We start from the raw sequence: 27090 nt of genomic DNA on the forward strand, positions 1-27090 counted from the left end.
TTACTTTTCTTCATTTATGCTCTTTGATTATATTTTTACATTACATTCATCTTGCACAGTTAAGTGACATTGTCCAATTATAATTTTGCTTATAGTCACTTTTGCATTATGTCCCTCATACATTAGCACAGTATTCTTGATTTTTGAGTTTCCAACTCTGAAGGGAGATGTTTACATCAAAAAACCTCTTTTTTGTTGACATTTTAACAATAATGATGACAAAGACATTTCTATTGATGGGGCCAGGTTTTGTACAATCCTTTGAACAAAGCCCATATTTTGAATCTAAATTACTTATCATCCTTAAGGGTACAGTCTTGCTACTTTTGGAGTAAATGGCAAAACTCCCAACTGATTTCAGTGGGAAGAGGATTAAATCTAGATGGCCTGGTTCTGATCTCACACAGGTGGTAAATGAGAAATAACTCTTTTTAGGTCACTATAGTTATCCCAGAGTAAGTCTGAGGAGTATTGGGTCCAGGAATATAGCTATTCCTTTTTTAAAAATCATACATATATTTACAAGGGATATCAGAGATTACAGTCAGTGGGGCAGAAGCAGTCAAAGGAGGGGCAGAAGGAGCCCAAGCAGGGACTGCTGTCCTGGGGAGGAAGGGGGTCAAATGGGGCCCATCTGAGGCTGTCTCTGTCCCCACCCCAGCACCACTGGCCCCAGAACAGCATAGGGGAGACTACTCATTGTGTGAGCACGAGGGTCTATTTGGTCTTTGGAGACAACTGCAGAAAGGAGTCAAAGACTCCAACCTGTAGGGGCAGAAGCAGCCGAAGCAGAGATCTTAGGTCCTTAGGACAGTCAGAGAATTTCCTACAGTTTTAATCGGACTTTCTCTGCTCTGTGCTAACTGGCTGTTTGCTCCACTCTCCTACTGTTCCTCCCCCATAGTCTCTTCACCTCAACTTCATTCCCCACAACTGTCTCTCTTACCCTGTTCACCCTTCCCTTTTCTTTCTATTTAGGTTATCCCCTCCAAACCAACAACAGAAAAGTATGACGCTAACATCCTGTTTGCCACCATCCCGTTGTTCACTCTGTATGTGTGTTATATCCCTTCTCCTACCAAGGGGCTGTCTTGTATGTTTTGTAAGCTCTTCAATTCAGGGACCATCTACTCTTCTTTTATGTAGTGCCTAGTCCAATGAGGCCCCATTCTTGGTGTTGGCCCTTAGGCACTCCGGTAACAAATGTTGTTAATAATAATATCTCCCTTCCCTTGTTTTCCTTGCAGTTATTTGCAGACACGCTGCTAGAAGACCCACTCCTTGTGCGGGATATTGCTATGTTAGCACTAGAGTCAGCAACAGATGAAGAAAAGAAGCAAGGCAGAGAAAAACAAGCCTTTATTCTGGACGTCTTCTCCAGACTCCTGGAACTCATCACACTCCGCCATCGATTGATAGAGACAGCCCTGGAGAGTGCACAGTTGGCTAGGTTAGCACAGAGCACATGTGATGCCACCTGTTGTTCTCCTCCTGATACATGGAAGAGTTGCCTACGTAGCATTTACAAATGTTCATGTTTTTAATAAACTGAGGTACAACTTAAGGTTGATAAAAGACACATTAATTGTGGGGGAACATGGAGGCAGGATGGATTCAGTCTCAGTTTGGTTCTCTTCTGTTTCCTTTATTGCCATATTAACCTTTGCCTCCCACATTTCTGTCTCTCCCCCCCTTCTGGTTTTCTTGGTGTATCTCTCCTTCTTTGCCACTGTGTCCCCTTGTAACACACTCACACACAAGTAAATATATCATTGCATGGATTGCTCACTTGACTACATGGTGAACTAAGGAGCAACGCATTTCACAAGCTGAGTCTGTAGCATAAACATACCGAGCCCTTTTGGTTTTGGAACTGAGAGTTCCTTTATCATACACTTCCTACATAGTGTTAATTGATGTGTATGTACTTTTTAATGTTCCCAAATGTGACCTTGTTATTTTGTATGTGACACCCTTTTCTGCCTCCCCTTTTCTTCCTTCTTTTATTTCACTTTTTTCTATTCCCATAGAGCCAGGGAGTGTTAGCTACAGTTTAGAGGACTGGGAGTTAGGACTTCTGGGTCCTATTTGTGGCATTGCCACTTATTTACTAAGGTTATGGCTAGACTACACTAACTGTGTCACTGTAAGTTGTCTAATGTAGAACATAGCCTAAATAGCTTGTCTGTGACTTGGCTTACCTATTTATAAAGTAGGCATAATATTTGTCTTCCTCAGGGACTCATTGTTATGACAAAAGGAAGTGTTGTTATCTTATTACTCTGTCACTGTGTGTCCAAACATCCAACATTTTGATGGTCCTATGGGATCATCTTCCTCTTCTTCCCCTACTATTTTGTTATAATGTTTCTGACAGTGCTGAACTAAGGATTTCTACAACACAACTTCCACAGATTTTTTGTTCTAATGGTAAAAATGCTTGTTCAGGGTCTGATCATCTCCTGTCTTGACTTCTGTAATTTCCTCTCTGTCACCCATACCTCTTCCCAAGCACTCTCCTCCAGTTTATCCAAAACATGGTTGACAAAATTATCTTCTTTACATGTCAGGCTGACTTTTTCACACCCCTCTTTGAATCTCTTCACAGGCTCTCCCTTACACACTGCATAAAACATTAAACTTCTTGTCCTGGCTTTATTTTTGTGTACTGTAATATGTCAATCACATGGTCAGTGATAAACAAATAATGAATATCAGCAGCACAATGAGCAGTGTTTGTTCTGGTGTCAATGAAAACATGCCAGAGGCTAAGTATCATTAAAATTTTAGGGGAAGTATCATACTGTAGCAAGTCAGTCTAATAGCTGCTGGCCTAATGGTCATGCAGCGGCTTCACAGTTCTTTTCAGTCTGCCTGTCCTGGAGGGAGCCCTGCTGGATTGTATACAGCAGCACTCAGTCTCTCTTGTGTGCCCATCTTCCCCCCTTAAGATTCTGTCACGACAGAGGGGAGGATGAGCAGGGGAGAGGGTCCTGACCCAAGGCCCTAAAGGGGGGTGTTACAGTGTCCTGACCATTCATTGGTCCATTCGAAGTTAGCCCCCCGCCCCCGGGGCACTTCCTATTGGGCTGTGGCTCCTCTGTTTTGGGACATGGTCTCAGTTGTTCTAGTATCTGCTTCATTTGCTGGGGGACAACATCCTTTTCTTTAGGGCCTCTCATAGATTCTTGGTCCCAAAAAGATGGTGGGGAGTATGGATCACTGCTCCAGGTGGGGCCTTACTAAGGCTGCATTCGCTCTGCCTACAGCTCCTGGTATAGCCTGTAACCCCTTCCCCCATCTCACTGGACTGGCAGTGCCCTTTTTAAACTGTCCCATCACCTGGAGGAGGGCCTCCCTGGCCCAGTACTGCTCGATGCCTTGCTCTGGTTTAGGACCTATAAACCTCATCACACACATTTAGATAATTTTTTAATAGATATCGGATTTCTAGGTAGGTATGTACAGCAGTACTAAACTTTTTTAAAAAATGAAGCGACTGTACCAAATACTCCTATTTTTGTTTCAGGATGTACAAAGCATTTGCAGGGGAGATGGGTTTTGATGAGTTCCATTTATACTTGAGGCCAGTGCACTTTGAATTTGCATCTCACAAGGAGAAAGCAGACCAGCCCCCACCAATATTCATTACAGCTCTCCTAGAAGATGACAGTACTGTGGACAGGTAAACCAGAACTTTGCTGTGTTTCACAGGACATGGTGTGATTAAGTATCTTCCCAGACAGCTCATAATCAAGCATATCCCTTAGCCTGGTAAGGCCCACCGTAAGTGAAGGGCACATACAGATTATTCATGCAGGAAACTTGAAATGTTGTGTAATTTGATTCCTTAGCCATAGGTAACTTTTTCTGCATTTCTAATGTAAAGATGTGCAGTAATAAAAGTGGGGGTGGGTGCACCAAATCTGTGTGGAACATAGGTAATTTTGGAAGTAAAATGGGTGATAACTCTCTCAAAGTGTCCCTCATTTGGAGAGCTGGGATGAAGGAGACAGACAGTGGTTCCCAGGCTTCTACAAATAGTGAAACAGGACCCTAAAAAGCAATTACTGGCTAGTCCATAATTGTGAATGTAAAGTTGCTGGATTACAGAAATCACTCTTCAAAATTTATCCTACTATACATTGAATAACAACTTTAAATCTTAGCCTAGACTGCAACTGGAACCAACCCCTGCACAAAGGAGGGACTACTTGTGTCCCTCCCTTTCTCCTCTTATGCAACCATGCAGGTGTCAGGCCCTGAAAATTTTACAGTTGCTTTGATTTCACCTTTTCAAACCTGGTAAATAAAATGCATTATTTTAAAAAATCAAGGGTTTTTGGTAGGATGAAAATAAAGTAGGAAAATCCATTTTTCTTACCAGTTTCAGCAAGGGTAGTTTCTATCAGTGATTCTCAATCATTAGTATACGTCTGTGAAGGATTCAGGCTCCCCTCCCCATCTGAATGATAAATCATTACTCATCTCCCAATCATTTGTATATACTCTTATCCAGTGCTTCTCAAGCTATCTGATTTGGGGGACTGGCAATTTTTTTTTCCAATGTGCGTGCAGACCAGCAGCCGATGGCTCATGGACTGGCACCGGTCCGTGGACCACCACTTTGAGTAGCACTGCGTCTAATCCACATTGGAGACTGGGCTGCTCCAAACATACAATTGCAAGCAGCTGAATCTTCATTCCTGGATAGAATGTGCATAACTGAATTGTGGGCAGTGGCAGGCACTGTCTGTTGTGGCTGATGTCATAGTCTGGTAGACAGCACAGCATCCCAAAAGGTTAGGAACTAATATTTTAAATGATGCTTGACAAGTTGATTTTTCACTTCATAACCCAACTCCTAGAGCCAAATGGGGAAGAATTCATGATTCTCTGTGTTCAGCCACAAACTTCACAGAACACTTGATTTCTCTCTCAAATGCTTCTGAAATATTTAGTAATATCCTAATCTTCCTTTTTATTTAAAGAAGGAATTCCTCATTCCTTTGTGTGATTAGGAAGGAGGCAGAAAATACAGAGCTCTTTAGCATTACCTTTCTTTCCTTCCGTTTGGCTTCTTTGATGCATTCTCTGTTTTATGGATTATTGTTATACATTTTTTCTTGCAGATATATTCCATCTAATTTATTGTTAAGCATTCAAGAGATTGACAGTAATCAAATTGGAAAATTTAGCTTTCATACAAGAGATGGTGTTATTCAGGTGACTAGATTCTTTTATTTCCAAAGGAAACCAAAATCGTTCACTGCACATATTATTTAACAATTATATTGCTGTAGCACTTAAAGGCCTCAATTAGCTTTGGCTTCATTGTGTTAGGTGATGTACATTTCTCTTACCAAGTTTTTATTATTTCATGTCTTTCTGTACGTAACAGTGTAATTTTGTTCACTTTTCAGAACTGTCACTTGATAATATCAGTCAAATCCTCTGTATGATAACTGAAGGCCAAATCTTAATGTCTTTAGTGAGGCACAATTCTCATTGAAGTCGATGGGAGTTTTGCCAAAGTATAAGGACGGATGAGTAAAAAATAAATGAATCAGGATTTGGTCCTATTTTTATATATATAAAATTTATATATAAAATTATATATATAATTTTTATTTTTTAAAGAATGCAGAAAAGGGATTTTTTTTTCAGGGGGGAAAGAAAAAGAATCTCATTTCCTACACTATTTCAAAGTAACAGATTCTTCACTTTTTGCACCATTGCATTAAAACAATGGGTACTGTTCAAAAAGTAGAAACAAAATTGTATGGTGCAGAGTGTTATGACACAGAACTTTCCAAGTCCTTCAAAACTTATTTCTTTCCACAATTTACCAATCCATGACCCACATTCTTTACCAATAATTAATATTAATATATAATTAAAAACCCATTGCAAAAACCAACATGAAAATAATCAACATACTAACCTTACTTTATATGAACCCCTCCTGTAGTCTGATGGCATCCCTCTTTCACAGCCCGTTGTATAGATCCTCGGTTTAAGTTCCTTGGGGAATACAAATTTATGAATGCAGCTGAGTGAAGTGACTTGAGCATTTAGCCACGTTTAAACAAACATGTACCAATAGCAGAATGATTAATGCCACTTATGGAGATTAGTTAATGCAAGGAAAAATTAGTGTATATAACCTGCCTTTATGTTATGGGGGAAATTGCTAACACTTTTGTGTTTTCACCCTTTAGCTCTTGTCCCAGTCTGGAGTGGAGAACATGCAGATCATCCTTGCCTGTCAAGTCACTCAAAAAAATGCTCTTATTGTTGCTGTTCAGCAAGCCTCGTTTTGTCACATGATCCAGCCTACAAATACAATGGACATGAAGGTCAGCAGCATTTCGTTCCCTAACCCCATTGGGTAAGGTTTTGGGAGCTAACGTCAGGTGCAAGTGCTGATGGTGCTCAGTTAGATACTAATTTTGTTTTACTTAACAGTTAAAATAGAAAATGACTCTAGCAATTCTTTGCAAACATATTACCTGAAAATAAGAAGGTTTCACATCAGTGATTCATTTAATGCATGTTAGTTGATCACATACAGCTGAAAAATACCATAGAAAAGAATCTGAGGAGCATGGAGATAAATTGGATGCAGGAAATCCTATGGCCTGTCTTGTGCAGGAAGTTGGGCCAGAGGATCTTAGTGGTCTCTTCTGGCCTTGACATCTATGATCTTCTAAGAAGGGGATATTTCCATCATGTAACAGCACCAGCAACTCATGTCACCTCTCTGTAATCTTGCCTTCTGCAAATGGCAGCACAGTTGTAACACCATCTTGAATGGGAAGATAACCATAATTGTCTAAAGTTAAACAAACAGGTTCATAAACCATCCCAAGGTTACACAGTCATCATTGTTCTGCATCCCTTGCTTGACAATGTTTCAATTCTGCATTTAAAGTACAGTATCCAGTAGCTGTTTTCCCATCATGTCCCAAACTGTTGCATGGTATTCCTGTATGCTGTTACACAACTATTGTGTTTCATCCAGAGATGGCTGCATTTCAGTGATTGGGTTAAGTGATCCCTGTATATAATTTTAAAACTTTTAAAATACATAGAGGTACTTCAGGGTGAAAGAAGCTCTATGAATGTTCCCTTTATTGTTTGTTTTTCTGCCAGCATATAATTTGTGAGAGCTGTTGTCCACCCTTTTATTCTGGGGCTGATGATTCCCCCCCGTTCCCCCAGTGCACCCTCTTTTAGTAACTCCCACTTCTGTCTCACTTCTTTTGCAGCCAGTATGCTGAGCAGAGCCCATGTTATATACTTTTACAATATACAACAAGTGGAAAAAAATGGAGCCGCATTTTTTCCACATCTGCCTCCTGATATCTTCCCATTACGAGGCACCTGATGCTCACCCCTTTTTCCCATGAGACTCTCATCACTCATTTTCTTTCTCTGTTAAAAAGAAAAGGAAAACATACTTCATTATCACAACTTTCAGCCCTAGCACTTTGGCTGCTGTTGGGGCGCCATGGGAAAAGGGGTTGCCTTGTGCTTCAACAGTTTGCATGTCCCTATGGATGGTATATGTCAGTGCTTCTGAATGGCAGCCAGCAATGTGTTCCAGGAGCATCTTGCCCCCACATCAAAGGTGAATGTAAGGGAGTCTTTGTTGATGTATTTCAGAGTAGCAGCTGTGTTAGTCTGTATTTGCAAAAAGAAAAGGAGTACTTGTGATACCTTAGAGACTAACACATTTATTTGAGCATAAGCTTTCGTGAGCTACAGCTCACTTCATTGGATGCATTTGGTGGAAAATACAGTGGGGAGATGTATATGCACACAGAGAGAACATGAAACAATGGGTTTTATCATACACACTGTAAGGAGAGTGATCACTTAAGATGAGCCATCACCAGCAGCAGGGGGGGGAAAGGAGGAAAACCTTTCATGGTGACAAGCAAGGTAGGCTATTTCCAGCAGTTAACAAGAACATCTGAGGAACAGTGGGGAGTGGGAAATAACATGGGGAAATAGTTTTACTTTGTGTAATGACTCATCCATTCCCAGTCTCTATTCAAGTCTAAATTAATTGTATACAGTTTGCAAATTAATTCCAATTCAGCAGTCTCTCCTTGGAGTCTGTTTTTGAAGTTTTTTTGTTGAAGGATAGCCACCCTCAGGTCTGTAATCGAGTGACCGGAGAGATTGAAGTGTTCTCCAACTGGTTTTTGAATGTTATAATTCTTGACGTCTGATTTGTGTCCATTTATTCTTTTATGTAGAGACTGTCCAGTTTGACCAATGTACATGGCAGAGGGGCATTGCTGGCACATGATGGCATATATCACATTGGTAGATGCGCAGGTGAACAAGCCTCTGATAGTGTGGCTGATGTGATTAGGCCCTATGATGGTGTCCCCTGAATAGATATGTGGACAGAGTTGGCAACGGGCTTTGTTGCAAGGATAGGTTCCTGGGTTAGTGGTTCTGTTGTGTGGTGTGTGGTTGCTGGTGAGTATTTGCTTCAGGTTGGGGGGCTGTCTTTAAGCAAGGACTGGCCTGTCTCCCAAGATCTGTGAGAGTGATGGGTTGTCCTTCAGGATAGGTTGTAGATCCTTGATGATGCGTTGGAGAGGTTTTAGTTGGGGGCTAAAGGTGATGGCTAGTGGCGTTCTGTTATTTTCTTTGTTGGGCCTGTCCTGTAGTAGGTGACTTCTGGGTATTCTTCTGGCTCTGTCAATCTGTTTCTTCACTTCAGCAGGTGGGTATTGTAGTTGTAGGAATGCATGATAGAGATCTTGTAGGTGTTTGTCTCTGTCTGAGGGGTTGGAGCAAATGCGGTTATATCGTAGCGCTTGGCTGTAGACAATGGATCGAGTGGTATGATCTGGATGAAAGCTAGAGGCATGTAGGTAGGAATAGCAGTCAGTAGGTTTCCAATATAGGGTAGTGTTTATGTGACCATCGTGTATTAGCACTGTAGTGTCCAGGAAGTGGATCTCTTGTGTGGACTGGTCCAGGCTGAGGTTGATGGTGGGATGAAATTGTTGAAATCATGGTGGAATTCCTCAAGGGCTTCTTTTCCATGGGTCCAGATGATGAAGATGTCATCAATGTAGCGCAAGTAGAGTAGGGGCATTAGGAGACGAGAGCTGAGGAAGCGTTGTTCTAAGTCAGCCATAAAAATGTTGGCATACTGTGGGGCCATTCGGGTACCCATCGCAGTGCTGCTGATTTGAAGGTATACATTGTCCCCAAATGTGAAATAGTTATGGGTGAGGACAAAGTCATGAAGTTCAGCCACCAGGTTAGCCGTGACATTATCGGGGATACTGTTCCTGACGGCTTGTAGTCCATCTTTGTGTGGAATGTTGGTGTAGAGGGCTTGTACATCCATAGTGGCTAGGATGGTGTTTTTAGGAAGATCACCGAAGGATTGTAGTTTCCTCAGGAAGTCAGTGGTGTCTCGAAGATAGCTGGGAGTACTGGTAACATAGGGCCTGAGGAGGGAGTCTACATAGCTAGACAATCCTGCTGCCAGGGTGCCAATGCCTGAGATGATGGGGCGTCCAGGATTTCCAGGTTTATGGATCTTGATGTAAACGTATACTTCCTAGCCCCTGAAGCATACAAGTTATACCAGAGTAGGCTTGCTTACCAATATGCAACTTGCACACCTGATTTAAACCCGTTATTCCCCATCTCATACCTGAGCACTATTAGCCCAAGGGAATTGGTATCTTGAACAGAGCTGGTCCAGAGAATTCTGATAAAACAGCTGATACTGCAAAATCTGAACCTTTTGCAGAGATGCCATAGTTCTAATGGGATGCTGGCAGGTTTCTGTCAGAGCCTGAGATTCCTGGGTTTGCAGCTCCTTTGCAGCTCACCAGCTGGACTGCCCTAAAACTGGGGCTCCTCCCCTTTCACAGAGTGAAAATCAATGAAATCACATTTGGAAATATCAAAACCCTTTGAGAAAGAGCTGTCCAGAGAGAAAGAGAGAATTGTCTAGTCCTGAAGTCATTCCCAACTCATTCTCCTGCAATGTAATACAAGTTGCTGCTGCCATGACTCTCAACCAACTATTGGGAATATTCTTTACTTTGGAAAGAGCTTGCTTCCCCCTGTTAATATGGACTGATCTTCCAAACACTTAGGACAATTTTACTGTCTAAAATTATTATGACTTTTTTCTTTAGAAAGGCAGTGACTATGCATTTAGTTTACAGACGTCTCCTCTCAGCAATAAATCATTCAATTACTACTGTATCTGTTTCTGGACTAGATTTTACTCATTTACAGTCAGTAAATATTATCTGTCTAAATATAAACCTGAACAATTAATAGAACTAGCAGAGCAGCAGCAACAGCAGGAGGCTTGGGCAGGTCATGCATCCATTATTCAAGACCAAGAAGTAAAGAAAAAGCACGTCTAAATTACGTGTATCAGCACAAAGGTAAAGAGGGTAAGTTGGAAACCCCTAGTAGGTTGTCAAAGTCTTAGAAGAAGTGTGAGTCCTCAGGTGGGTTTGGCTTTATAGTTGTTTAAGAACGTTCTTTCGTAATCGATGTTTGCAATATTCAAACAGAGTCAATCACTCTGATGAATTTCCATATATCTTTCCTCAGTACATGTGACCATAAGTCTGAATTTTTTATAGTGTCATCATTCATAGGCTAAAAATTTTTATCCAGAGTCAGTACCTTTATCACAATGGTGACTGATGTTGATGTGGCCCCCCGTCTCTCTCAGTTTACACATAAGAATAATGGTGACCAGATATCATTTTACAATAAATATTTGTATTCTCTTGTGATTCTTGCTTCTTTTAAGAGTCCCCAAGTGCTGTGGACTCTAGTTTTATTAAATGCATCCAATGAAGTGAGCTGTAACTCACGAAAGCTTATGCTCAAATAAATCTGTTAGTCTCTAAGGTGCCACAAGTACTCCTTTTCTTTTTTGCGAATACAGACTAACACGGCTGCTACTCTGAAACTAGTTTTATTAAAGTGTCCCAAATGCTTCATTGTTACCCCACCAGTATCATCTTGGGTTTACATCAATGGTTCTAGTTATGCTTTGTTGCCCCATTTTGTCAGAATGGTTGTAGCATTCTGTAAAATGCCCCCATTAATCCTTACTGAGGGAGGCATGTGTTCTCTATCTCTCTCTCTCTCTCTCTCTGCAGCCCAGGGCAGCCCAAGCACTTCTAAAGAAATGTTGGGTTGTGTCTGCCTGTTGGCCCACAGTAAGTTCTGCCTGCAGCAGTCAGAATGATCATGTCAGTATTAGGGCTCCTATTTTCCTTGTTTTTAAACATGTGTTTTCCATGCCAGTAGCAATTTAACTTCTCCTATTCCTTTCATTATTCCTCCTCTGGTACAAGCTTCTGGGCTATTTCTTTAATTCCCGCCAACAAAAGAGGAAGGAAAGGAACTGATCTTGTTCCAAGCTCAGAGAGATTTTCATCCAATCTTCAATTTCTAGGATTCCTGTAAAACAACATTTGATTCTTTGAGAGATACCATCTCTTCAACTTAGGTGCCATGCAGTCTGTTCCAGACGCAGAGCAATTCTTGGAGCTAGTCTCCACTTTCTTCATTATAAACAAAGAGCAATCCTATCCTCCCTAATCACTGCATTTTCTCCAGGAGATTTCATGGCCTCCGGAGACTTCTTATTGGCATGCCCCATACCAATTTGGCAATGTCATTATTATTTCCTCAGGGTCACACATGGCCATACTCACTACCAGTCCAAGAACCTCCTCAGTCATATTCTCCCATGGTTCTTATAAATGTTCTGAGTAATCACAGTGGCTGGTCCATGTGTCCAGGGCACACACTTTACCCTTTCCTGTGTGACATGTCGATCTGGGCTTTGTCATTCAAGGAAGCAGCAGCCTGTATTCTGAAGGCACCAGTAGTTCTACAGGACCCTGATTTCATACTGATCTGAAAAGAAACCTTTTCTATACCCAGTTCTTTCATCTTTTAGTCAAGACAGAGATGCATCAAGTGCAAGCATTCCATTCCTGTTAGAGGAAGATTTGCCCTCCCTAGGCAATATACAGAAAGCCAGGAAACCATCCAGCAGGCTCTATCTGGTCATACTGTGTCATGTATTAGCTCAAAATTCTGGAACATAAGCAGTACATCTGAATTTCCAGACTGAAGTTCAGGTATGATCAAGAAAGTGCATATCCCATAAATTATCTCTTTTTGGTAGTGATTTCAGAGGTCCAGGCTTGATGGATAGCTGTCCTCTGTGTCAGCTCCAGAGAAGATGGTAGTTAGAACAAGAGTGAACCTTCTAGCTTTGGGTTAACTCATGTTGGTGCAAAGCACTTGGGGTGAGATTCTATGCCAGGACTCTAAGTAGCTCTGTACAGAACTCATAGCTTAGGGGGAATGGTAGGGCAAAAGTTGCTTTAAGCCACCTTTGCGCCCTCCCAATCCTAAATTGTTCTGGGACTGGAGAATCACCTAGGCCTGTGTCTTAAGTAATGGTAACTTCTTCAGGCTGTAAAGCTAAGTGCTATAGCCCCACCCTGACATTTCCTGTGCACTGGTCCTTAGGAGGCAGCCTTATGGCTGTCCTCTGCTGCTGTTGTGGTGGAAAAATCATTTGTGCTGCCCTTGCTGTCTTTACACACCATAAAAGGGGCCAAAGATGGGGTGATTAAAAGAGTTGAAAGAAGGCATAAATATCCTAGAACTTGAAAGCAATAAAATTGGCTCTTCTGGGCTTCCAGATCCTGAGATACTCTAACAACATGACAAGTGTATCCTACATCAGTCACCAAGGAGTAATCAGAAACTCCGATAATCTTTTGCAGTACAAAATCTAATCTAGCCTTTGTCTCAATGTTTCAAACGCTTGAGCAACATTAAAGCAGATTGACCCAAATGACAGTCAGTAAAGCAGGCAGAATTGGTTCTCCACTCAACAAATCTATCTTTTAATAGCAACACAGGTAGGTTGTTCCTGAGTAGAGACATTTGCAAGTTTACAATATTCCAAGGCAGATCAGTGCTTATGGAGGGAGAGCAACCTAATATAGCAACCCTGTCAGTCTGGCCAGTCTTTCTTGTATGCATTCTCTCCCCTCATTCCTCTAATACACAAAACAATTCTAAATAAAAAGGGAAAAGCAACAGGAATTCTAATAACACCTTATTGGCAAAGGTGGCTCTTGGTTTTGGACTGACTATGTGTGTCTGTTGTCCCTCCCCTTCTTATGCAGAAAGTAGGACTTTTCTTGCAGTGTTCTATAGTACATCACCAACTCCCTGCACCTAATGTGCAAAATTTGCTTCTCAGCTTCTGAGCAAACTTTTGGATATCCTAAGGAGATTATCTCTCCATTGCTCCTCATCTTGAAAGGAATTCACAACTCAGTTTGACCTTGGGCACTAGATGAGATATTTCTATAGGTTCATTTCTAAGGATGTTGATTTAAAAAAAAAATATCCAGAGGTCCCATATATCATTTGATTCTGCTTTAATTCCTGAAGGGCAAATTTCCAATCTAGAAAGTGTTCTAAACCTAAAATTTGGAACATCCTTGGCCTATCAGCCCCATGTCATCAGATATCAAAGAACAGGTAAAATGGTTAGATGTTTTAACCATTCTTGTGATTCTTGTCCTTGGCACCCTTATCTCTGCACTGTTCAGGCCCTTTCCAGTGGCACTTTCTTACTGTTTCTTAAAACATGCATCCTACTTGCCATCACTTCATCTAGAAAAATCTTAAGGACTGCAACTCTTTCCTCTGAGGAACTGGGTATCATCCTTCACAAACAGAGTGCTTCTTGGGATGTCTCCTAGCTCTATTCCACAAGTCAATACAGTAGAACCTCAGAGTTACAAACACAGAGTTACAAACTGACAGGTCAATCACACACCTCATTTGGAACCAGAATTACGCAATCAGGCAGCAGCTGAGACAGAGGGGAAAAAAGCAAATGCAGTAGAGTACTGTGTTAAACGTAAACTATTAGATTGAACTTTCACCTTTTTTTTTTAAAGTATATTTTAAATATAGTTTTTGGATCACTCTTCTGGTGAAGCCAACAACTCCAGCATCCCCATTTTCTTCATTGTTGATGAAGTGTGGAGAATGTTGTCTGATTATAACTTGTGTATTGCCTCTAACTTTCCTTGTCTCCACAGTTTCTTTATTCTTATGCTCACCGAGAACTTTTTTATTCAGCTTTCAGTGTGCCTGGTGAATTATTATACTATAAGAGTACAGCAGCCTCATGAAAATGCAAATCTGTATTGATTTAACAGGCAGTGTTCCCACTAGAATAAGTACAGACTGGTATTCTTAATATTTTAGGAAGCAAATTTAAGTTTGAAGAGTCAGAGAAGCTCAGCAAGTGGAAGAAATTCAAAATCTGGAAATGAAATAGAAAAACAGTCACTGGTGGCTGCACCAGCAACTTCGTATTCTACAGGGCACCCTTTAGATGGACACGGGACCATTAAAAGGTATTGTTACATCCTGACCCAGTCCCTGTCTCTCGATGGATATTAATAGATTTAAATGCATCCAAATCCTGGGGCCCAAGTGCTTCTAAGCCCCCTGAGTCCGGTTAGTGACTGGTAACTGTCCCTACCTCTGGATCTCTCAGGCATACTCCCATGTGCAGACCTCATGTCTGACATCCTCCTTGGGCAGTGGGACCCTGCAGTTCAGCTGTCTTAAATCACAGAACAAAAGGCATGCCCCTCCTGAGCCCCCAGATGCTTAGACTCACCTTCCGAGATCACCTGGCTGGGGAGCTCTGGTTCCAAGTTAAACCCTTCAAAGACAATGTGGAATTAAAGCAAGGAATACAGCATAGCACAGGAATACAAGCATAGCACTAGAGAGTTACAGATTTTTGGAAGATAACATAGTCCTGAATGCAGTCCCCTGCCAAGTCTGATCTCATTGTGGGTTTGAGGTTTGGTTAGTGTCCTTAGGCCCTTAGTATCCTTAGGCCATCCCATCATACCCTTTTGGCCTGGTCTTCTTGCCTGTGCTGGTGGTCCCAGCTCAGAAAAGCAGCCGCCTTTTAATATAGTCTCTCTCCCCTTTTTCCCTGTGTACTCTAGGCTGAGGAACTGCAGACCCAACCTCTCCCCAGGCAACCTTCTGTGTAGTGTTCATTGGTCTTATGGATGGGTTTTAAGAGATCATCAGAGTTGATGGCTCTTGCTGGCTGTGTCATGGTTAGACTTCTTGGAGATGAAAGTTGCAATGGAAAGTGACGGTTATAAACAAAATGGAATTCACAAAACAACATGTAATTCCCAATTCACTCAAACATACTCCCAGTCTGTCACAGGTATTCTGTTAATGTGGGGAGGAGACAAATGCTGCATCTTGGCAGGAGATTATACTAGATTAGATGATCCTTGCGGTCCCTTCTAACCCCATGGTTCTATATTTTTAAATATTTTGTTTCTATTTCCATATATTTCACTTACAATGAAACCAAAGATGGGAATTGCAAGTCTGTACTTGGGTTTTGTCTCTTTCAGCTACTATATTCTGTTATCTATGTGCAAAGAATTTATTATTAAGTTAACTATTTGGGGGCATTGTGTTTTAACCTAAAGCAATAGCTGAGAGGCTCAGATTGGCTCTATTTGCTTTGCTTCTGATGGTTTAATCTTCCCATTCCCAGTTGCAGAGCTCAGATGCAATATTTTCATTTACCATTCAGGCCTCCAGAAGCTTTTGTATCCATTCAGTTGGAGAAACTGGGGCCACGGGACATGATGCTGAACACATTCATTCATAAGAAAGAAATCATGGGCAGCAGAATGCAAAACCCTGTAAGTGTGCCAAAGAATTATTATTTGAGAGAGAGAGAGATTTTGATGACCTTCAGCACTATATTAAGATTTTTGATTGTTTTTTTAAAAAGGCAACAACCTAACTCTCAACCTGCCATTACTTTTAAGGAGAGGAGGGGATGGTCCAATGGTTAAAGTGACAGACTGACAATATCCTGGACAAATCTTGTGGAATTAAGATGAACTTTGTTGAGTTAGGTTTAATACCTTATAGAGTCCACTGTGTGTGGTATTGTGGAATTGTATGAAACTCCTCTAGGAAGAGGGGGATACTAATGTAATTTTTCCAGTTATCAGCCTTTTGAAGCCACCCTTTGGAGAGGCTGGCATACACCAGTTCAAACTGGATTCTCCATGGACCACCAGACAAAGAAAGGATTTTTAGATAAAAAGCCTGGTTTTAAAGAGTTCTGGGTCTTTGTCCTGATCCAGCAAATGGACAGGATTCCCTTAAGAAAGGGTTGGAAGAACTGGCCCTACTGAGACCCCATAAGACTGTGTCCCTGTCTGAGCTGAAGCTGTGATTAACTTGAAATCACAAGGAAACCCCTTGAGTGGGATGTTGATGGACTGCTCCTGTTAAAGCCCATGTTAGGGCTGGGGTGAACTCTGGTAATCTTATTAGCATGTGCGTATGTTCTTTTATTGTTTTTAATATATTTTCTCTGTAGTGCTTTTACCATAAGAATAAAACAGATTTACATAGGAAGTGCTGTGTGTAACATAACTGTTTGCAATCACTCTGATGTTAGCCTCTGAAGAGAAAGGAAACAGGCATGCTTAGGCAGAGTTTCTTAATGGGATATCACAGTATAGTCAGAGGACAGTGCAGCCTGGAAATATCCCAGTCAGAAGGGTGAGAGACGTGTGTCTCCACTCAAAAGAGGTGATGGGCAGGGGAGCCTGAAGTCTAGAGTGAGTGTCCTTGCAGGACCATATAGGGAAAATACAGATGCAGTTGTCCTGAACTATGACAGTTAGTGCACCAGCCTGGGACTTAGGAGACCTAGGTTCAATTTCCTGCTCTTCCACAGACCTTTTGTGTGATCCTGGGTAAGTCATTTAGTCTCTTTGTGCCTAAGTTTTCCATCTGTAACAGGGGGATGATAGACCTTCCCTACCTCATTGTGGTGTTAAGTACAAATACATTAATGATTTTGAGGTGCTCAGATACTACAGTGGTGGGGTTCTAGAAGTATCTAAGCGAGAGTGCTTTAAAATGTATTACAAAGAACAAAAATAAAGAATCTATATGTTAAAATAATAATAAGAATTTTGTAGCAGAGAAGGAAACTGAACTTGATATGAGTTTAGTTCATTACATGAATAGTTCATCTAATCTCAGTTTTACAATTTTGTAGTCCCAAGGTCAGTGAAGTTTAAAGGCTGCCTCTTGAACCTCCCACACTCCTCAGTTGTTCTGGGTACTTTTCCTCCACAGCTGAACGTCTGACTATAGATACTTAGGTTAAAAACAACTGCAGATTGTGATTTTTTATTACTAGGTTAAATTAAAAAGGCTAATTGGGGTCATGCTTGAATATCGCCAGCTGGGATTGTGAAGAAATTTTCATCCATAATACAGCATTTCAGTTACATGTTATTCTGGTGAAGCATCCAACACTGGCTTTAGTTAAAGATGAGACAAAATACTAGACTAGGCAGACTTTTTATCAAGTCTCTCTTGTTATGTCACTTTCATTTTTATCAATTTGTGTTTAATTTTTAGAGAAAGAAAAATAGACTTTGTGTCCTAGAATCATAGGATCATAGAGACCTCAGGAGGTCATCTAGTCCAACCCGCAGCTCAAAGTAGGGCCAACCCCAACTAAATCATCCCAGCCAAGGCTTTGTCAAGCCAGGCCTTAAAAACCTCTAAAGATCAAGATTCTACCACCTCTCTAGGTAACCCATTCCAGTGATTCACCACCCTCCTAGTGAAATAGTTTTTCCTAATATCCAACCTACACTTCCCGCACTGCAACTTGAGACCATTGCTCCTTGTTCTGTCATCTGCTACCACTGAGAACAGCCTAGCTCCATCCTCTTTGGAACCCCCCTTCAGGTAGTTGAAGGCTGCTATCAAATCCTCCCTCACTCTTCTGCAGACTAAATAAGCCCAGTTCTCTCAGCCTCTCCTCATAAATCATGTGCCCCAGCCCTCTAATAATTTTCATTGCCCTCCGCTGGACTCTCTCCAATTTGTCCACATCCTTTCTGTAGTGAGGGGCCCAAAACTGGATGCAGTACTCCAGATGTGGCCTCACTAGTGCCAAATAGAGGGGAATAATCACTTCCCTCAGTCTGCTGACGGTGCTCCTACTAATGCAGCCCAAAATGCCGTTAGCCTTCTTGGCAACAAGGGCACACTGATTTATATCCAGTTTCTTGTCCACTGTAATCCCCAGGTCCTTTTCTGCAGATCTGCTGCTTAGCCAGGCGGTCCTCAGCCTGTAGCAGTGTGTGGGATTCTTCTGTCCTAAGTGCAGTACTCTGCACTTGTCCTTGTTGAACCTCATCAGATTACGTGTCTTTACAGTCAGCTTTCTAAATTGGACCCAGATTTTCTATATGTCTAGAAAATCATCCTTATCCAGTATCTAGAAATTGAGATACCTGAATCCTGTCTTGAATTTGCTGGTGACTCAAGTCTTCTCCTAAATGCATTACAAGTTAGGCATAGTCCTGAACAGACATAGGGTGGCAGTCGAAGCCCCATCAAATATTTTATCAAACAAATTCATCAAAATACATAATTCAGTTTAGTATATTCACAAACTATGGAACCAGCTCAATAAGCCGACTGAATATTTGTGGGGGAACTATAAGTTGAATACTTTTTGGAAAAATATCTCAATGTGTCAATTAAATTGTGTTCAATCATATGTCCTGAATAAAAACTATTCTAATAATTTTGTTGAATTTGATTATTGGCTTGATATAAATTTTTACAGGATCTGCTGTACTGGCCAAAATCATTTCCAAATTCATTCTCATCAAAGTTTTTTATGAAGAAAGGAATTAGACTGCTTGTAATGTTATGAAACAGAACCTTATTTAATACATTAATAAAGCAGCATTTCTATAATAGGAAATGTTGCTATCTATATTTTATGGTCTTTTGGATGCAAGGTATACAAATGCTGTACAATAGTCACTAAGAAGAAAATATTATTTTGTAGAATGAAGATGAAAAAATCAAAAGAGAAGTTATTGCTGAATACTGTCATAAGTGAGTACATCAAATATATACATTTCATTCTTTTTGTTTTTTTTTTTATTTTTTGTTTAAATCCTGTGCAACTGAAATGTGAGAGTGGCCAAGGCTTTACTTTGGAAAGGATCTTTTTCTATTTGAGTACTATAAAACTATTATAATGTGTTTTTCACAATTTTTTATAGTTAGTCATAAAGCAAAGAGAAAGAGGAAGGCTTCTGGTGGTTAGTGGGAGATTGTGGGGGAGATAGAGGGAGCACGAGTAATATTGGAGAGAGTGTACTGGAACAAATGGGAAATGGGCCATTCTTCCTCTAGAACCAGGATGCAGAGAGAGGTTGATGAGGTAATTTGTGGGTGAGAAAAGATCAGGCGAGTGTCTTCACCATGAGGGTAGAGTTGTGGTAAGAGTAGTTTGCAGTAAATGACCTAGTGGTGATGGAGTGGCTGGCTTTGGTCACTGTAAATTCAGTCCATGTGCTAGGGTGACTGGAGGGACTGGGGAACATGACGAATCGGAGTTTTAAACCTGAGTTGGATATTTTTACATTTGCTTTGACTTGGCAGTATTATAATTCTTTACAGCTATAAGTCCCACTCTGACTTCTATTTCTGACTATAGGAGTTTTGCCATCAACTTCAGCAGAAGCAGGATCCTTGTACAAGATGCCAGTTTATCTACAAAACTAAACAAAAAAAAACCAAACCACCAAATGGCAATTTTCATATAATTTGACTGGATGAGAAGAGAAAAACAAAACACATTTACAGCATTGAATAGACTGGTTTAATAAATTAGGTGTCCAACACAAACTCATGATGTCACTTATATTACAATAAGGAATAGAGGAATTAAGTATTAATACCTACCTCAAAGGGGTTGCCGTGAGCATTAATTCATTGATGTTTTTAAAGGGCTGCGAGAATATCATGTGAAAAGTGTTACAGCAATACAAAATATTAAGCAGCTTTGCTATATGGTGCCACTGTGTGTTACAGCATAGCAAAATTACTATCTTTAAATCAGATGACTTTGCAGTAGAAGTTGCCGAAGTATGTGTCAGTGTGGAAAGAGATTAGAGCCAGGAAGAGTACAGCTATCTGGATGGATGACTCACTGTACAGTAATTTTTATATAAAGGCTATATGCTAATATTTGGTACCTTTTTTTTTAGATTGAGCCATCGTATGTCACAGTATGCCCTGAGAGGTCAGATCATTGCATACTACAATAGTCTGAAAATTCTGCTAGAAGATTTCCCTGTCATCAGAGACAAATACTTCATGATTGGGCTATCCCAAGAGAAAAAGGGGAACAGAGACTCAAAGGAAAACCTTGAGGCTGATCCCAGGTTTGTAATGTCTTCAAACATTTGTCCCTGTCTGCCAGAGTTTCAAATTAGCAAGTAGAGATGAGAAAAGAACAATGTAGATAATAGTCCATATGCACTTTGAGCCACATTTTCTGCCAATGTCCAGTTGACCTCTGATTTTGTGCACACAATTGGTTGTGCCTGCAAAAGTCTGCATACAAGGAATTCAAATACTCCAAAGACTTCCACTAGCATGGATGGGAGAATCAAGTGAATCTAGTTTTTGTCCAGAATGTAAACCCTACGTTCATAGATTCTGATGCCAGAAGAGACCATTGTGGTCATCTAGTCTGACCTGTATAGCACAGCCTGTAGACCTTTCCCAAAATAATTCTTAGAGCAGATCTTTTAGAAAAAATCCAATCTTGATTTTAAAGTTATCAGTCATGGAGATGCATGGTAACCTGTTCCAATGGTTAATTAGTTTTGTCACTAAAAATTTAACCCTTATTTCCAGTCTGAAATAAAATCTTTAATTCAGTTTAGCTAAAGTTGTCTTATTCTATTTCAGAGTTAAGTGAAACCTGTTAACAAGTGACAAGTTAACAAGTACAAGCTCTAGCTCCATCCCTGAACCCATTGGGAATAAGAACTAGCATCAGTTAATCAATTATCAACAACTCTAGTTGACTCCCTTAGCCTGGCTGTTTAGCAAGGACTAAATCAAACACACGATTGCCAAATGAGCACAGTTCTACTGAGGTGTTTATCCTTCTGCAGTTCATAGTACAGACCAGTTGCTGTTCTTAGGGTTAAATGGAGATGTCTAGTAGAGAGAGAGAGTCTATAGATCAGTTCAGAAACATCCATCACACTGCAGGGAAATACTTGTCTAGCATTGATTTTGCTGCTGAATGGTTTGGCAATTTAGCCTTCACTGGGCTATTATATCGATAAGTCGTGACAGAGTGCATGTTAATAAGGTATTGGCTGATGCATTGGGCCAACTCCCTTCTACCATCCAAGAAGTGAGTCAATATTGCTTTTAGTTTTTTAGTTTTGCATTTCTGTAAAAATACTTTGTGAGGAAGTGGGGGAGTTGTTACACATCATCTCTTTCAAGTATGAAATGTAGCTTGTGGTGAAAGAGAGAGAGTGGGGGGGGGCGGGTGGAAGGAATCAATCCTTTATTTAAAGTTTTGTGGACTACTTGGACCCCTTTTCACCCACCACCTAGCTCAGAAGCCTGACTGCCCTTTCAGCATTAGTTTGGGGCATGCTAGAAGACAACTTTAATTATCTTGCTATTAACAAACAACAAGCACCTGTTCTCCCTACATTTGAAATGGTGAAGAGCTCCCATGCTAGAAAGTTAATTAAAAGTAACTCAGAGGACTGTAAACTGGGGAAAGAGTAATTTTAAAACTATCCCTCTTTCCTTCAGCCCTCACCCTCTAACCCCCATCACACTTCCCAACCCATCCCCTGCTTTTTTTTGTCCACACTTTCTGTATGTCATTTATTATCAGTTGTATAATTTAAATGAAAAAAAAACAGCTTAGGACCACCTTGTCTACTTTCAAATAGTTACATTTCAGAGAGAAAATCAAAGCTTCCATCCTACCTTAGTATTATTTCAGGAAATTAATTCTAGCACCTTCTTATTCTCTGAAATAAGGCTATCATCTATGTTTGTACTGGCCAGATACTTGAAGGGTGAGCAGAATGTGCACTCTAGTTTCTCATCACAGGAGGATTTGCAATTGGATGAAAAAAGTGAAGAGGAGGGAAGAGGGTAGAAGAGGGGTAGAAACTGAAGAAAAGAGAATAGTAGGGAAGGAAGAGAGAAAACATGCAGTAAAAATGAATATAAGGTGAAAGGCCAAATAAAAGAAGAAAGAATACTCCTGGGGGAATTCTGTGCCACTGCGCAATGCAGAATTTGCACAGAATTAGTGCTCTTCTTTGAGTGATGGTTCCTATATGTATTCCAAATGCAGGGGTGCATGCATGCCATGCATCGAAGCTGGAAGTCTGTCAGCAGCCTTGCCCTGCACAGTCACTTTACATCGCCACGTGCTCCATGAGAAGTTATAAGAGGCCGTGTGGAGTGACATGCCCCCAGTACCCTCTTACTGCATGGTCAGAGTCAGAATCCACTCTTCACACTTGTGCACTCTATGAGAATGATGGTCTGTGGTAGGTAGGTAGATAGTTCTGTTTCCTTTCTCTTTGTACTTCTGTAAATGTTAGGTTAGTTAGCTAGTGTATATAGTAGCCCCTTACCGGGTTTCTCCTGACCCCCTTTAGGGATAATGCCCTGTGTTTCAGGGTTCAAGAACTGCACCTCATGTCCTCATTCATTCTCTGTGAGCAACGAGCACATGCGCTGCCCCTACTGCCTAGGTGAGACACACCTTGTCACCTGCTGCAATATCTGCAAGTTCTTCCCGTCAAGGACCCGCGACGCTCAACATCAGTGCCTCTGCAAGTTCCTCATGGCGGAAGTGCTCTGGCCTCATGTGGAGTCTGATCCTGGATGGTAGGTGCTGGCTGTGCACTTCCCATCACTGGCTATGAGCACCCCGCCCTTGGCTTCACTCTCAGATCCATCAGCACCACCAAGACATGAGAAGATGCACAAGCACAGTTGCAAGTGCTCTCACGAACACTCCAGTAAGTCCTCATCACAGACCTCTGTGCCACACTGCGTTTCCTCTCCAAGCCAGGTTTGATCGGGTGAGACATTGCATGATGACTCCACTGGGCCTCCCTTAAGGCAGGGGGCAAGATGAAGCAGAAGCAAGACCCACCAGAACCACCAGTTCCTGAGTGGACCAAGGCTCCCAACTGCCCGCTGGAGTGCACTACTCAGCCAGATCTGGACTGTGCGGGTTCCACTCTGTGTACCCCTCGTCGGAATGGCAGACAGTGGGATGTATCCTGGACACTGGGCCAGATGAATCCAGTGGTCCCCACATCTCTCCTAGAGCTGTTATACCTGCCTTCACCGCTTCTTTTGGTCTCCCCGGCCACCTTCACTGGCAGATGAGCCACTCCTCTTCGGCTGTGACCCACCACTGCTGGTCACGATTCCGCTCACACAGACGGCTCTGCCACTGATGGAGGCTTCTTTGGACTCTGAGGTGTAGTGCAGATCGGGCTCACCTGCCTTTTCTGGCACCCTACGCTCCAGGCCTGCAGTACCATCAACACCTGGCACCATTGGGCCACATGGGACCCTTATCGCTGCCCAGACCCACTGTCGTTGGCCTCATACAAGCCCACATCAGCCCCTCCGCTAGTCTTGGACCAGAAGGAAGACCTGGTGCTTGATCCAACACTGCCAGTACGGCTGACCCCAACGGCAGGCTTCTCCTCTCTGGACAAGACCCTGATCCCACCTACCCTCTCTTCTCCTGACTATCACCACCAGTACCAGGAGCTGCTACAGAGAATGGCCCTTGACTTGGGCAACCCCCTGGAAGAGGTCTAAGACCAACCGGACCAGTTATTGGACATTTTCCAGCCCTAGGGCCTGACGTATGTAGCTGTGCTCATTCACGACATCATTCTACAACCAGCACAAGTAGTGTGGCACATGCTGGTGTCCTGCGCCCCCATGCCCAAGAAAGTGGAACACAGGTACTTCATGCCGGCTAAGGGGGCTGACTTTCTGTTTTCCCACCCACCGCTGGCCTCACTGGCCGTGCATGCAGCCATGGAATGAGGGCACCAGCACTCTGCCTCTTCCACCCCGCAAATAAGACATTGAAATGCCTGGACCTCATGGGCTGTAAACTCTACTCCTCCACAGCCCTTCAATTCCACATTTCTAACTGTCAAGCTCTGCTAGTGAAGTACGCTTTCAACAATTATACAATACCAAGCTGGTGGAGTTCTTGGAGGTTATCCCACAGGATAAGTGCCAGCAGTTCCAGGCCCTGCTGTATGAGGGCTGTTGGACGGCCAAAGTCAGCCTCCAGGCCATGGTGGATGCGGTGGACACGTCTTCCCGCTCCCTGGCCATGAGGGTGGTGATGAAATGCGACACATGGCTCCAGTCATTCAGCTTTCCAAGGGAGGTCCAATCCACCATCCAGGACCTCCCTTTCAATGACAAGCTGTTCTGTGCAAAGTTGGACGAGGCCTTGCATTCCTTAAAGGACTCATGGGTGACCCTTCAGTCCCTCAGGATCTACACAGCTTCCCCCTACAGCCGACAATCTGAGCCCCAGTTCCAGCAGCGCCCATACCCGCCATACCAAGCAATCTACACTAGGTACCAGGAGCTGGCCTGCTGGTGCCCCTGTTCCCAGTGCCCACAGCCATTGGCGACTGGTACCTCTGCCACCACACCTCGCCACCATCAGAAGGCCCAATTTTGATGCAATGGCTGAGAGCTGCGAAGCCCCCATGTCACTATCTGTGGCTCCCTGTGCCACCTTTTGTGGACTGTCTCGCCCTATTCACCCACCATTTGGGCAAGATCACCATGGATCCATGGTGATTGGAGATGGTGCGACATAGCTACTTGATAGAATTTCTCACTGGGCCTTCCCTCACTCTCTCTCTGGGAAGTGCCGCCCACAACACCCTATTTCAACATGAGGTGGACACCTCCTCAGGAAGTGCCTGCCCCCTTTTGCAGCAGGGGTTTCTACTCCCCGTAGAGTAGATCTAATCCCAGAGAAGGATGGGGTCTCCATTCTATCCTCAATCTCTGCTTACTCCATACTTCCATCAGAATGACCAAGTTCTGGATGGTGATCTTGCTTCCATCATTCCCTCCCTTCCCCAGGGGATGTGGGTCGCAGCCCTTGACATGAAAGATGCATATTTCCATATCAACATCCACCCAGCCCCCACAAGTTCCTTTGCTTCTGTATGGGTGACAAACACTATCAATTCAGGGTCCTTCCATTTGGCATCGCCACAGTCCTCAGGGTCTTCATCAAGGTCTTTGCTGTCATAGCGGCCCATCTCTGCTGAGGGGGGTACTTTCTATTCTCCTACCTGGACAACTGGCTATTGATGCCTTTACTGAGGCAATGACACTTGCTTTTCATCTCGCTGGGTGTCTGTGTCAACGTGGAGAAATCCATGCTCCTCCCAACGCAGATGGTCCACTTCATTGAAGCGTGCCTAGACTTGATCGCAGCACACAGCTTCCTCTTGACAAACTGCTTTGCCATCCTCCCAGCCCTCATGAAGACCCTGTGCTGCAACCCGCACATGATGATGCGCCATTGTCTCTGACTCCTCAGCCACATGGCAGCCTGTACCTATGTGATACCACACACGTGACTCCATATGCGCTGCCTACAACTGTGGCATCTCTTGGTCTGCAGGCCCCATCTCGACCACCTGGATTCAGCCTTGACCATTCCCAGCTGGGTCTGCACATCACTCACCTGGTGGACTTTTCCTACCAAGGTGCTCCCAGCCCTTTGGCCAACCTCACCAATGATGCCTCCCTGGCGGGGTGGGGTGCACAATTGGCAGGCTGCATCACGCAGGGGAGGTGGACTGCCACAGAAGTGCACATGCATATCAACATGCTGCAGCTGCATGCAGTCAGCCAGGGCTGCCATGAGTTCCTGCCTCTTCTCCATGACCAACACGTTCAGATCTTCTGAGACACTATCACCGCTGTGGCATACATAAACAGACATGACAGCATCAGATCCCAGTCACTTGGTATGGAGGCCATCCACCTCTGGAACTGGTAGCTCCACCACAACATCATGCCACATATGCTACCGGGGCCACAGAACTCCCTGGTACGCACTGAGCAAAACTTGGTACCTCCACCACAAGTGGGAGCTCTGTGACTCCACACTCTGCACCAGCTGCTGGGCACCCCCCTCTGGGATGTCTTTGCTACTGATGCAAACTGCAAATTCCCCCTCTACTGCTCCAGGGGTCAGGATTCCAAGAGCAATGCTGTCCTTCTTCCATGGCATGGCAGCCTTCAGTACACTTTTCTCTCAGTCTCTCTCTTCCCCCAGGTCCTGCACAAGATTCACCAAGAGCGGGCCAGAGTCATCCTGATAGCACCATGCTGGCCCCAACAGTTCTGGTTTCTCAAGTTATTTAGACTGTCAGCCCACCAATCGATCAGCCTCCCCAACAGGCTGGAGCCTTCTCACACAAGACCATGGCAGGGTGTGCCATCCCAACCCAGGTCTTCTCCAGTTGATGGCCTGGTTTTTAGACAACGTCTGTTAATCACCTGTCCACTGTATTCTTACACACAATAGGAGGGAGTATACGAGGGCATGCAACACCGCAAAGTGGAAGCACTTCACCTCCTGGGTGCACTGCTGACACCTCCCCTTCCATGCTGTCTCTTTGCCCATCATCCTGGTCTACCTCTTGGAGCTCTAGAACTTGGGCTTCATGCTCAGCTTGATCTGCCTCCACCTTGTGGCACTCGGTGCCTTTTCCCTCCATGTGGGCAGCCAGTCAATATTTACCCACCCTACCACTACCGCTTTCTGAGGGGCCTGACGAACTGCTTCCCTCCAGTCCTCACTCCCCACCCCCTCATTGGACCTCAACCTTGTGCTGTCTGCCCTCACCCGGCTTCCCTTTGAACCCCTGGCCACATGCTCCCTGGCTCACCTATCCATGAAGGTCCTCTTCCTGGTGGCCATTGCCACTGCCCAGTGGGTCAGCAAACTGGCAGCCATGATGGCTGAGTCCCCATATACAG

At 43.1% G+C, this 27090-nt stretch overlaps 1 protein-coding gene across 3 annotated transcripts in view; it reads left to right on the top strand.

Annotated features, from left to right (window-relative positions):
• LOC119852731 overlaps positions 1 to 27090 on the top strand; it is a 143634-nt gene that overhangs the window by 51427 nt on the left and 65117 nt on the right. For all 3 annotated transcript variants that reach the window (XR_005291796.2, XM_038394346.2, XM_043510788.1), the window contains 8 exons: positions 1248 to 1450; positions 3530 to 3685; positions 5133 to 5226; positions 6222 to 6359; positions 14335 to 14486; positions 15710 to 15821; positions 19025 to 19074; positions 20235 to 20411. Coding sequence is in view for 2 of the 3 variants with exons in the window: in XM_038394346.2 (XP_038250274.1) it covers positions 1248 to 1450; positions 3530 to 3685; positions 5133 to 5226; positions 6222 to 6359; positions 14335 to 14486; positions 15710 to 15821; positions 19025 to 19074; positions 20235 to 20411 (1082 nt within the window). In the remaining variant the exon portion in view is untranslated. The remainder of the gene's footprint in view (positions 1 to 1247; positions 1451 to 3529; positions 3686 to 5132; positions 5227 to 6221; positions 6360 to 14334; positions 14487 to 15709; positions 15822 to 19024; positions 19075 to 20234; positions 20412 to 27090) is intronic.

This window comes from Dermochelys coriacea, chromosome 3 (genome assembly GCF_009764565.3).
Source record: "Dermochelys coriacea isolate rDerCor1 chromosome 3, rDerCor1.pri.v4, whole genome shotgun sequence".
Classification (NCBI taxonomy): Eukaryota; Metazoa; Chordata; order Testudines; family Dermochelyidae; genus Dermochelys; species Dermochelys coriacea.